Genomic DNA, 13,970 nt, shown 5'->3' on the forward strand with positions numbered 1-13,970 from the left:
ATTTGTAACATTCGTTATTTAATAAAATAAATAAAATATCGTGAATTTTTATTTTTTTGTTTTTTTTTTTTCAAATCAAATCTTTAAACAAATTGATTTGATTTTGAGATCATCGAGGGATTATTAAATTTCTGCATAACTTGGCCCAATTAAGGCACTCAGTTACAAATTCGTTAAAATTTCGATTTTATTCTGTTTCTTGTGTTTAATTAGAGTATAGGAAAAAAGAAAAAAATAAAACAAAAAATCTATTAAATAACCATTGATACTTTTTGTTCTCAGATACTCTTGTTATTCCCGTTGGCATTTGGACAAAGCCATCAAAAAAGCAACGATCCAAACAACGAGCCCTTTTTACCAATATTCCCAGTATTCCCTTACAATCCTAAATTAATGAAAAGGGGAGTTGACAAAGAAACGGAAACACAATTGAGTGCGGAACTATATGCACCGAAAGTGGATGCTAGAGATTCTTATACGCCAAACTACGGTAGTAATTATCAAAGAGATCCTTATTATCCAAATTACGATCCTTATCCGAAAACCACATTCTCATCATCATCATCATCATCATCATCTTCCCCATCTTATTCCCCTTATTATACTAATAATCCACAGACAACAACTGGTTCCTATTCAACATTACCTTATAACGTTTACAATACTTATACAAATCCCTACGTTTCTTCTACATCGCATTCTTCAATCCCATCAAGAGATTATTCACCCTCATCCTATTCCACTACTGCTTATCCACCTTCTTATACCTCTAACCCTTACACTGCTGGTCCATCAGCTTACCAAGCACCACCATACGTACCTGTTTCAAGTTACTATTATCAACAACCTTACTATTATCCTTCTTATTATGCTCCAGGTCTTTATCCACCCCCACCACCCCCACCACCACTTCCATATCCTGATTACTCTAAGGATTCTGATTCAGATAATAAGGAAAGCTATGAGAAGGATTCAAGTAAGAATAAGAAATCTAAATCTAAAAACGAGGATAAAAATCAGGACTCTTCTGATAACGAATACGTAGATAATAGAAATTATATTTCTACCAATTCCAAAGATCTTGATAGTCAATCCAGTAATTACAAAGCTGCCAGTCCATACATACAATTGGAACAAACGAACAACGACGCTCGAAAACAAAATTCTGGATCTGGAACATACAAAATAATCAAACTTGGCACACAACCTAGTGATACTGAATACTCTATTGCAGCAACTTATGCTAAAACTCAACAATTGGAACAACTGATGAGACAAACCTTGGCTAAATTATTAGCTGACAATGCAGCAAGGAACATTATTCGATATCCCTCTTATGATACAAAACAAAATTTGTTGATTAAAGCGAGCGATGTTTCTTATGGGGGTTTGGGTGATTACGATACCAGGAATACACAGACGTTTGTTACTGCGTCCAATCCAATCGTTAAGAATGGTTTAAGTTATGCCATTAATTCTAACAATCTTGGAAACATTAATTCAGGATCAATTCTTCCTCGTTCAGTATTTCAAAACCCTATAACAAGAAGTGTCAAATATTCTGAAGATCAGTATCATCGTAAACCAGTAACCGTAGTGACTTTACAACAATCTCAAGGAAGTTATATTCCACCTAACAAATCCGTTAAATCGCAAGTCTCCACACAATCGTCAAGTTACGATGGATACGAGAACGAAGATAAAATAGCCAATCATAATTACGACAGTACTTTGGACAATAGCGAAGGAAAACAGGAACAAGATTATGATCAGGGTCAAACAGATACTTCTTATAAAAATCCAAATTATGTTACTGTACAAACACCACAATCGTACAGCTATCAATATAGCAGTTATCATCCTCAACAAACAACGAATCAACAAGAACATCAAGAATACGATGATGGGACGACTGATGGTGAATTTGGTGCGAAAAGAAGTAACAAAGGGTAATCATTATTTTCTATTTTTCAATCTAAGATTCTAAATCTTAAGAAAATTATTTTATAAAAATTGGTTAAAACAAGTACGAAACAATGTATTATCGTTTGAGGATACAAAATCGTTGTTGTTTCATTTGATATTTTAATACGAAAGAAAATAATCTCATGTAAAAGGATTTTACTGGTTTAGAAAAAAACCAGAAGTAATCAAAAACTTTCTTTATCAATTATTTATCAAATAGAATTAATAATTTAATTGAATGAACATACGATTCGCATATGTTTAGGTATAAATCATTTATAATGTTGATTTTTTTCTCCCTATTATTGTTAATCGTAGAGATTTATTAACGTGACAACAGTGTTTTTCTGATAGAAATAAGTTTTTTGTATTTAATTAAAAGAAACGAGGCTCATCATTCACATAGGTTTGCGTTTGTATTGATAAAAATGAATGATTTATGAAATTGTCTTTAAAAAAAATCGATTTTTATGTATCGGTAGAGGCTTATTTGAGACTGCATTTTCAGATTCGCGTTTTACGTTGACCTATAACCGACTGTTATTCCTATTTATGTGCCTTCGATGTTTGTTGATTTATATATAAGTTTTGTTTTTATTTCATAGTCATTAGTAATAAATCATTTGTTACCATTCTCGTTCTTTCCTTCGTTCCTTTCTTTTATTTCTTTTTTATTCATTATAATATGACCATTTTATTTCGTCCTTTTTTAATTTAATAATCAGATTACTCGGTAAAAAATTAGGTAAGGATTGTAATTAAATTATTTGTCTGAGATTGGATAAAAATATTTTTAAATGAAGGGTACTTGAATTTTTATACAGAATATGCCAACAAATATTGACATAAAATTATTTTTAAGATTAACTTTTTAATAAATAATATTTAACCTCTCAATTTGGAAAGCTTTTGTTAGAATAATTGGTTGTTCTAAAATACAATGTTTTTTTGGAACACAAATTTTGGATGCTATATTTTAAGAGATTTAAATATTATAACACAATATTATTATACTACAGTATATTTAGTATAACTGAATTACGAAAAAAAAAAAAATAATATTAAAAATTACTTAAAAGACATACACAGATATAAGATTTAATAAATACGAATAAGTTCTAATATCTTTAAAACGTCTTGCTACAAAATTTATAATGTATTATAAAAGGTCAAAGGTAAGCGTAAAAATGTTGTTAATATTAATAAAAATAACAAAAAAATGTGTAAAATATAATAAATCAATGTCTATAAGTGAGAGTAGTCATGATAACGTAGAAAGAAGAAGAAAGGAAGAGATCTGGATCGTAGGAATTGATCGTTAATTCGCATGGGTGCGGCTTAGTATAACAGAAGAATATGGAAAGTGGAAGTGAGACCGTTGTAAACCGTTCCGGTAGAATGTATAGATCATCTAGAATGTATATTACATTGTACATATATCATGGCAGAGGCAGGTGAGTGAGAACGCCAGCCTTTCCTTCGTTATGTTGAATATATTTTTCTTCTTCCTTTATTTTCTGCACATTCTCAAGTGGAGCGAGTTTAACCTACCGGTAGGTTTTAAATAAAGTTGGATGGACCAAGCCTCTTACTTTCTCGGCTACTGCTATGTTGAACCTCATCTCGATCTCGTACAAACGTCTCCACATATAGGGTGTTCCTACTTTTACCCGCAATGATTAATTATATTCCAACAATTGAAATCAGAAAATAAGTATTCTACAAATTTCAACTGTTTTATCAGCATCTGTTCGCAAAATTCTATATATAAAAGTTAATTTTAATTCAGAACATCACACAACGAGTAAAAAAATCTAATTTTAATTCACATTTAAGAAAAAAGAAAAAAAAAACAATACACACTCGAATATTATTTTATTATTTTCTATTTTAAAAAGAATAATTTTGAATAGAAAATTTTTTTCAGTCTATCTTATTTCATGTAATTATATTAATATAATATGTTAGGATTGTTATATTAAAGAAAAAAAATAATAAAGTTAGAACACCCTGTATGTATGCAACCAACTCGAAAGCTCCTTTTCCAGTTATTATTTCTCCCTATTCACGAACAGAGCCAATCAAAAGTTGGTCGTTCGTTACGATCGAATCGGAGAAAGTGAAAATTTCTTCCGAAGTATCAAGCCGTGAATTTCTTTTGTATGCGTAAGGACCATCGACGAACTCTTAACACAAGGAAGTAGTATGCTTCAGTTCGTTATCGTTTAACGAACCTTTTAACGGATACTACATTATATCCCATATATGATCTATATCAGGATATGTAAATCAAAACTAGCTAACTATTATTCATTTTTGATTCTTTCGTACAATATGTTGTAACTTTTTATTTGTCTTCTCATTTTTATGAAACGTTTGAACAATCGATAAACATCACCATCTGTTGATTTTTTTTTTTATTTCATTCAACAATTTTCAAAGTTTTGTAGTAAAATTTCAATCCTTTTTTTTTGATTATTTTTTTTTGGATCGACAGATTGATCGATTCTTGAACGATTCAAAACTTTGTGTATTTGTTTGGTTTCATTTTACCACTACTATTACTATTCTACACATTTGTATATTTAATACAAATTTATCAATTTTTAGAGCATTGCTATATACGGTTATATTTCTTTGAAACAAAAATATATAAATGTGGTTTAATAGGAGAAGCTTCGATAGTTACGGAAATATCAAATTTATGGAAGCACTATCAGGATATTCGTACAAATTATAATTAGAATATTATATCTATTTCAGTTCTATAATATAAAAAATATGAAAATAATTAAATAAGAGCTTCTACGATTCTAGAAAATTATATTTTTGTCTGATATCAGATTCTTCCATACTTCCAAAAAAACATTTGCAAAAATTGGAATATTGTTTAGATTCTTTTATGGTTTGAAAAATCATATAAATAGTTCGATTAAGTGTCAGGCCTTTTGTGTATCCCTTTCTCTTGTTCATTTCTTAATTATATTATTCTTTTAAAAAGACAATAATCTGGAAAAGTGAAAAGTTTGCGATAGTTTCTATAATTCTTCCATTTTTGTTCATCCATTCAACTTACGGTAAAGATTCGAGAAAGTTTTCGTGATTAATCGATGCTAATTTGGAACGTTACGATCCATATGGAAGATTTTTAACATACACCCATAATTCTGAGATAGAAAGTGGAGGGTCGGTTTTGAATTTATTGATTTCCCCTATATCTGTGCCCCAAGGCTTTTCTTACCCAATAAATAAAAAAGACAAAAAAAAAAAAGAATAAAAGGAAAAAAAACCTAAATCCTTCATGGGAAGGGGGTTCATCGATTTATTTTCTTCACGCAAGTCCGAAAATAATCTTTTTGACCGTCACCATAGAGAGTGGTATTCCGATCACGAGGCCTCCTTTCCTTCATACCTTTCCTTTACCTTTCATTTCGCACCTCTATAGAAGTACAACTATCGATTTTTTATCTAACACAAGAAGACAAGCATTTTCTTTATTCCATTTCTTCTAAGATTTCAGTTAAAACTCGACAGACTTTAACTTTCAAATCGTGTCAATGTTAACAGTTCCGCACTGATTATTTGTCTATGTCACGATCACGTTTAAACGATTATTTGCCTAATACCAGTACTATTATGATGATCATAATGCATATATGCATTATTTCTAACGTTTTGATTATATCATTTCAAATACGGTATCTACTTCTAATTAGATACTAATCTTTTCATTTACATTCTCAATGAAGTATTATAAATAAATAAAAATTAAGCTACTTTCAAATTTTTATATTCCGATAATTGTTATTAATATTTAAAAATTATAGGTATATATTTTATTTATGTAAATAATTTTTCTTTTAAAAGAAGTAATAAAATTTTTGTTGTATATTACAAGAATTAATATTTAATTTGACATTCGTTTAAAATTAAATCTATAAAATTTAATTATGATAATAAACTATTAAAGTAAATATTATTTTCTCGAAAGATTAAATAATTAACAGCAATCACGCATATACGTTTATTATAAGAAAAGAATTAATAATATCGTTAAACACAATGAGATATCTTTTACTATTGTTTAAAGAAAGTAGATATCGACTTATTCGGTCTATTTCATTCAATACGATGCGAAATTACTTGGAATTGTATTATCGGAATAGTAATTTTCAACAAAACACATAATGGAATATTTTCATGTTATTAAATTACAATCGATCTTAGAGTTATATATTATATCTTAAACAAGTTAAAATTATTAAGAAAACAAAAACCTCTTTTTATTATTCTTATTCCAATTTATTTATAGTATAAATAAATCTAATCAAAATATCATTTAATTTAGTAATACGTACATATACATATAATACTTATAAGTATGGAAATACCGGTACTCGTTTAATTACCAAGTTAATGAATTGAATAGCTCTAGCGGAATAATTAGAATAGTTTTATACGGTAAAAGACATTTTAAGTACGATTTAAATGAAGATTATGTCAAAGAATAAAAAATAAAAAAAAATATAGCACCGTTAACTTAAAATCGATTTGTTACATTGATCACTGTTCCATATAATTAAAAAGAAGAAGAAGAATAAGAAGAAAAAAAAAAAAGAATAAGATACGACCGTATAAAATCGGCATAAGATTGTAAAACGATCGCGTGTTGGTAATCGTTTTGACCGTACTTCTTCCGTGCTCACGGAATAATTACAGATGATTCTAAAATCTCGAATTTTCGTTCTAACTTTACATAATTGTATTTTATTATTATTATATGCTCTGATTTTACTAAGCTAAATTATCGAAATTAGATTCAGAGAAGAGAAGATCGCGAAAGTGAGAGATGTTGTTGGGTATCGTTATGAAAACGATCTTATTCAATCTCCTTTCTATTTCTTTTTCGTGTGTGTCTCACTAATCCTGTTATTTTATTCCAACCTGATATTCATCTCTATATATATGTATAATATATATATTAACTCGAGAAAGAAATAATATATATATTTTTATTATTTTCCATATTAAATTTATTCATGAGAAGATTGAAAGCGAAATTTATTGGCTAAATTGTAAAAAGAAGAAAAAAAAAAAAAAAAAAAAGAAAAGGTATAATTTTAATCTCCTTTCGATTTGTTCTCTTTTTCTTGTTCTTTTTTTTTTTTCTTACCTCGTATCTTTTTAGATTCTTTCTTTACCTCTCCGATCGAATTTATCATCGGATGACAACTTGGTGTCATTCTTCTTCCCGTTTATTTCTTTTCTTTTTTACAAAATCTGACAACCTTTCATTTGTTTGTTTCCATTTTGTTTCGATTCAACGTTAAGAATGTGTGTGTGTGTGTGTGAGGAACGTATAAAATAATTTATTTCTTCGATCGAGGAGCTTCCATTGCTTTTACTTCGATTCGCATTTTGCACACTTTTGCATGTGGATTGACTAACTAAGACAAACGTAGATTATCATACATAGGATGTAATTCAAAAGGTGAATTGTAACTCGTCCGCGTTGGATACTAAGTGGTAGGGATAAAAGCTATATAAGAGAACGTAAGCCGGCATTGGTTTTATAGTTCAGCTATAAGTTCCTTGTGTTGTGTGTGAATATTATCTAGCTGTTTAAACATGGTAAGTCATAATTTTTAAGTGATAGAGTTATGATACCTTTTTAAGTAATAACCATTTAACTTGTTGGGTAATAATTTATGCCAGTAAGTGTATCATGAACCATTTAGCTAACAAATTATCCTCTTATTTTAAGAGCAAATTTAACGATAAGATTATTCTTTTATTTTTATTGTTATTTTATACATTTTTATATAATAACTTTTATTAAAAATTAATTCAAATTATAAGCAGTGACCGTGCATATAGAACCATTTTTTGTTTTAAATTAATAATTAATTTTAATGAACTTTTATATAATAGATATAAACATTACTAATTGATCTTAGAAACGATCTTATGATAAGAAATTATTTTTATCTCGTTTTTTTATAATAGTCATCTAATAAATATTAATGTAAAATAAACGTGACGTATTGATTGCTTTTTTTTTTATTTTTTAAAGTAACAAATTCATTATAGTAACATCATAGAAAGTTGTGTGTATTTATATTTATAAAAGAATTTTTCGATGAAAAAAATATTATCATTTGGTAGCATTTATTTCACTCGAATTCACATTGTCGATAATAATACTCTACCGAAATTTAAAAATGAAAGTACAAAAAAGGGAAAGACTTTTACTTATACGTACGTGATCGAATACACTTGTTTATCGGGTGGTGTCTCCCCCCCCCCTTCGAGAGTACACCCATTCAGGGTATGAGAGTAGTCTATATAAGAGTGGTCCATGTCGGATCTTTGACCCAGAACTTAACGTGCAGTGAAAGTATTCCTGGTGCATTTTTACAGGAAAATAACAATGGTGAACAAATTAATAATAGTACATTAATCTTGCACAGCTATCAACAAGCGTCATTATTCTTATTTAAACTTAAAACATTGCAAATCTTATTTTACGTATTCGGAGTAATTTTTAATTTGATTTGATTTTTAGAAACTTTACACGATACTTTACGTATTATTCGTCGTTGCTAACGGTGAAAAGAAAATCAATTTGGAGGATATCGAAAGAGATAATTTGAAAGCTGAAAGTAGATCTAAATCAGATGATACTAAATATTCCTATAAATCTGAAATAAATCAACAACATTATCCAACTACGACTTATGTTACACCCCAACCAATTCCAAATGTAAGATTCATTAATTATTATTATTATTATTATTACTATTATTATTATTATTATTATTATTATTATTTTATCGTTTATTATTATAACGAGGTGTATTAATTATTTTTAGGTACCACCGGAGGAATACAGGAACCATAATAAATATTCCAATGAAATTATTTATCAACAAAGTAATCAACCTTTGCAACAATATCACGAATATCAACAACAAACGAAACATATTCCAACTTATTATAATCCTGAATCAACAATTTATCAACCCGAAATCAATGTTGGCAATCAAGTGCAAACTTTGCAACAAAAAGTAGTCGGACAGAAGTTTGGCCAAAATTCAAACAAAGGTATATTGAAACTTTAACCACATTTGTTTTTTTTTTTATTTACAATTAGGAATATAATAAAATATTTTCTGATTGCAGACAATTTTTACATTGATATTCCTATGAGTCAATTGTTATCATATTACCCACACATTGATTTAAATGGTTTGAATGGTGGAAAAATTCAAGCTTCCCTTCAAGAATTATCTCAAGCTCAACAAATTTCGATTCCCTTTTACACTTCGTTATTGAACCAGAAACAATTGATCACACCTGTTAAGACGACTTATCAAATTGTACCACAACATATCCTGAGGCAACCTATTCCAGTATCAACCACGTTATTTCCTAAGGTAATTATTCATGTTACAAAGTTAAAAATCTTATAAAGTATTACAAACAGATTAAAACATTTCTCGTGATTTATATTACATTAGCAAATCAGCTAATAAGTAATGTCAGAAGTTACGAAAGAAAAAAATACTAGATAAAAAGTATTAAACATTTTTTGTGATAAAGAGAAAAATATTAAAAGACAAAATTTACTTTTTTTTTTAATACATTCTATTTTTATTTATTAAAAAAAAATACTTTATTGTAAATATTATTTAGTTAGACATAAGTTAACAAATATTTTTTTAACACGTTGACTGGCACGTTAATCATCCGCGACAGTAGTTTTTATGTCGTTTTAAAATTATGTGATTTATTCTCGTTTACGTTCGTCAAGTTTCGGCACTATGTGAGCACAATTTTTTCAATTCATTCACATATGAATATAATTCTATAGCATATTATTATTAATTAACAGCATGGGCTAAACATTTATTTAACTTACTCGTCAATCCGTTAACAAACACACCCAATTTTCAATAACAAATATTATTTTCTTTATTGAAATAATTATTGTTAAAAAAACTTGAGATTACTTATTAGCCAACCTAATACATCGTCTAAAAAGAAAAAAGCCAATATTTTTTATTTCATTTACAAATTATTAACAGTAAATGTAAATAATACCATTGAATTATAGTTTTCGAAAGGGTCAATATATGCATCGGTAACTTCGAAGAAACCAATCTCACCTCAAGTCTACGAACAGCCAGAGCAATCCTATTCCCAAGGAAATCAATTATTATACACGCAAGCTTACATTACTAAGCCCCAACAACATCGACTACATCAACAACAACAACAACATCACCAACAACAACAACAACAACAACAACATGTTTCTACAGTGATAAGCAATCAAGGGAATGCCCTTTATACACAAACGACACCCCTTCAGGCAGATCTTTATGTAAAATCACCAGTTTATGTTCAAGATAACTCCCTTCATGGCCAAGTTAATCAATACAATGGTCAAACCGAGCAATCGTATATTTCTTCAGTTACGGAACAACAACTATCAAAGCAAATCTTGCATGAAGATGAGGAAAGCCAAAGCGTTTCTCAAAATTACGTCAAGGTTCGTTAAATAGAACTTTGGCAATCTTGTAATAAATAGTTTCGATAGATATTACTAATAGAATGATAAGATCAATCATGTAGGAATAAAAGTGGTTAAATGGAGAAAGCTTGAATATAATAGTATTTTTGTTATATAACGTGATTTATAGAAAGTTATAGGTCGGATGTGACATCAAGATCAGTTTGGGAATGAAGAATTTCTTTTTAATTAAATAAAGAACATTAAGTATGCTATTTTTAAATTGATAAAGCTGCTAAAGTCATACAAAATAACTTTTACTTTCTATAAAATCTTGTAACATGTTAAAAATCGCGCGATTGCGTAATAAAATTCTTCAACTGTTTTTTTTTTACGCAATTTACACTATTACAAAATATATATATTTTTCTTTTTTTAAATATTCGTTGCGTTAATTAAAATATTATTTTATCGGTGTATAAATAATAATAATAACACTTTTTAATGAAATAAATTTACGTTTTAGGTTATTAATATAATCTATACAATATATTGATTTAATGAAATAGTTTTGTGTTTTAGGTACCGGAGAAACCAAATTCAGATTTTATACCACCACAAATATCACATCAGAATTTTAAACCAGACGTAACTCAATTGATACAAGTTTCTTCGGATTCTGAAGAATCGTCTCGAGTCAAAGATCATATCGTTAGTTCAGAGCCACGAACTTTATTGGATACGTATGTTCCAAGTAATCTAATCGCTGCACAGGATTCAGCGAGGTAAGCTTAAGCGATAATACTATTAATCATTTTTTTTCCTCGTAAATAAAAATTTCTCCGAATACTTTAGATAACGGGGAAGAGAAGAAGAAGAAGAAAATAAAAATAATTAAATTTGATTAATATTTTATTTCTTTTCTTTTTTTTTTCACGTGAAATCGCAGATATCGAGAGAGGCCGTTGCACTTGGAAAGCGGATTTCTACCTTCGAAAAATAATTATGTGCAATACAAGAAACGTAAGACGCAATAATGTTCGTAAGAAGTATAGTACCATGGAAAAATCCACACACACACACACATATATTTACATATATAAACGACTAACGAGCATCAATACATCTGATTTTGATGTTTAACAAAATGTTCGTTTAAAATTTAATGTCTTATTTTACCGTTAATTACGACGAACGAAACGAACCATCTTTTAAAAGGTGTTATGTCGTTTCGAAATAAAAAGAAGCAACATCTTTATCTAGTCCCTCATCGAAAATCACAATACTTACGTTTAATTTTTGTATTCACTTTACTTATTTGTTTTATATGCATATGCGCGTTTTGTTTGAACAAACGAAACGCGATGTTGTGTTATTTTTTCATTTTTAAATAAAATATAAAAAACTTATTCGTGTGTTGTTTATTTTTATTTAAATAATTCTAGATTAATTGATTTATTTAAATTAATCCTACTAGAGAGCCTGATAGATAAACACGGTACGTTAAAAAATATTAATTTAAAAAATAGAAATTATTATTATTAATTGAAAAATATTATTAATTTTGTCTAATTTGTTAATACATTTATTTTACACTTGTTATTTATGAGATACTATTTATTGTTATTAGATTAAATAATTTATAGTAACTCAATCTATTTAAAATATCAACATAAATTTATGTATATGCAAATGATGAACTCGCGTGTAATGGATTGATACTCGAAAACACTTACAATTTAGTAGACACGTAAGATTTATTGGAATACATCAATTTTATTTAAATATTAACATATCACTCGACAGATTTTCTTTATCTATTAAATAAATTCTTACACCTTAAAACTGATGTAAATCGCATAATTATTAGGTGTTAACGAAATATTAACGAACTGTATGAAATGTCTATTTCTCTCAATGGAATCTTAAATATCAAATTCTTATTGATTTCATTCGCATAAAAGATTCCAAAAAAAGAAAAAGAAAATTTACTTTAATGTTTGATTGATTTTAATATTAAGAAAAAAAAACAAGTCATAGTACCGGGTAATGAAAAATACAAAAACGTAACTTGATTAAGTTTTACAATTTTAAAACATTAACAAATTTTGAATAAGATTCGTTTACGAAATTGTTGAAAGTGGAACGTTCGGAAGGATGATTATTGATAGAAATTAATTAATCGCGCATCGAAATAACATTAAAAATAATGAAAGAAAATGTCGTAGTAATAAATAGAAAATCGACAAATTTAATCGAGTATTGGGAATTAAAGGATTTATCAAATTTGGTAACAGGAAAGTACCGATAATATATTATATATATGTATTATACATGCAAATTTAATGTAATATATATATTTATACGATTGGTTTACACAAGGATAGCGAGTTTCAACGAGAAAGCGGATACTGTAAAGATGAGTCGTTACTATACTATACCAATTTCTTTCCTATCTTCTGCTTTTGTTCAATATTCAATAACGATAATAAATATATATGACACTGTTATCAACATTTTTCTTCGTAATATTTTAAAGATATTATATAAATTATATTTTTTAGTTTTTATTTGATATATTTTCGTTTAAATATTTAAATATTTTGTTCTAATTCCTTGTAAAAATACTTCATTCAAGTTTCCTTCGATGTATTAGAAACATATATGTAAAACAATCGAATTATTACTATTTTATTAATCATTTTTAAATAGTATTTCTTCAAACTGGTCTTATACTTTTTTCAAATTATGATAACCAATGAATTCAAACAATTCTTGTCTTTTTGATAATCCTACAAATCCCTTTTTTTATTTTCATTATGCACTTTGAACTCGAGATTAAAAAAGATGATAGAAATATAGTTATAGTAACTTAGGTTTCATACAAATTTCCTCTATCTTTTTCTATATTATATTAAAATATATATCCTTACACACTACACACATAATGGATACTTTATTAATTAAAATTGTATAACAGACCAATATGCTTATATTACTATAATATTAAGATATTTATAATATTAAAAATCAATTTAACAAGGGGTTACAAATAATAACCTACTTTTTATAACCTTATGTAAAACGTATATATATATGCTTTTAAATAAAAATATTTAAATTTATCTAATCATAGAGTTTAAAAATAATTACTAATAATAATATTACAATATTTAAAATATTAAAAATCAATCTAACAAGGTGTTACAAATAATAACAAACTTTTTATAACCTTATGTAAAATGTATATATATGTTTTTAAATAAAAATATTTAAGTTTATCTAATCATAGAGTTTAAAGGTAATTACTAATAATAATATTAAAATATTTGAAATATCTAAAACACTTCTAATCTGTTTGATATGGATAGATACGCTACTGGCAGGTGTCTACCGCACGTATCGAACGTCTTTGCTGAGGTGAAACTATAATGATGGTGTCCTCCTCGCTCACGAAGCGAGGGCATATAAGGTGGGATGCTGTAGCCTC

At 27.6% G+C, this 13,970-nt stretch overlaps 1 protein-coding gene across 1 annotated transcript; it reads left to right on the forward strand.

The window, feature by feature from the left end:
* The first annotated feature begins 7,556 nt into the window (after positions 1–7,556).
* Positions 7,557–11,557, forward strand: LOC106788078 (putative mediator of RNA polymerase II transcription subunit 12). The gene is made up of 7 exons (XM_014750998.1): positions 7,557–7,596; positions 8,531–8,728; positions 8,838–9,069; positions 9,148–9,401; positions 10,082–10,519; positions 11,063–11,265; positions 11,430–11,557. The coding sequence occupies exons 1-7, from the start codon at positions 7,594–7,596 to the stop codon at positions 11,515–11,517; spliced, it is 1,416 nt and encodes a 471-aa protein (XP_014606484.1). The 5' UTR covers positions 7,557–7,593; the 3' UTR covers positions 11,518–11,557.
* The last annotated feature ends 2,413 nt before the right edge of the window (positions 11,558–13,970 follow it).

The sequence above is a fragment of the Polistes canadensis genome, unplaced genomic scaffold (assembly GCF_001313835.1).
Source record: "Polistes canadensis isolate GaletaPanama2010 unplaced genomic scaffold, ASM131383v1 scaffold_124, whole genome shotgun sequence".
Classification (NCBI taxonomy): domain Eukaryota; kingdom Metazoa; phylum Arthropoda; class Insecta; order Hymenoptera; family Vespidae; genus Polistes; species Polistes canadensis.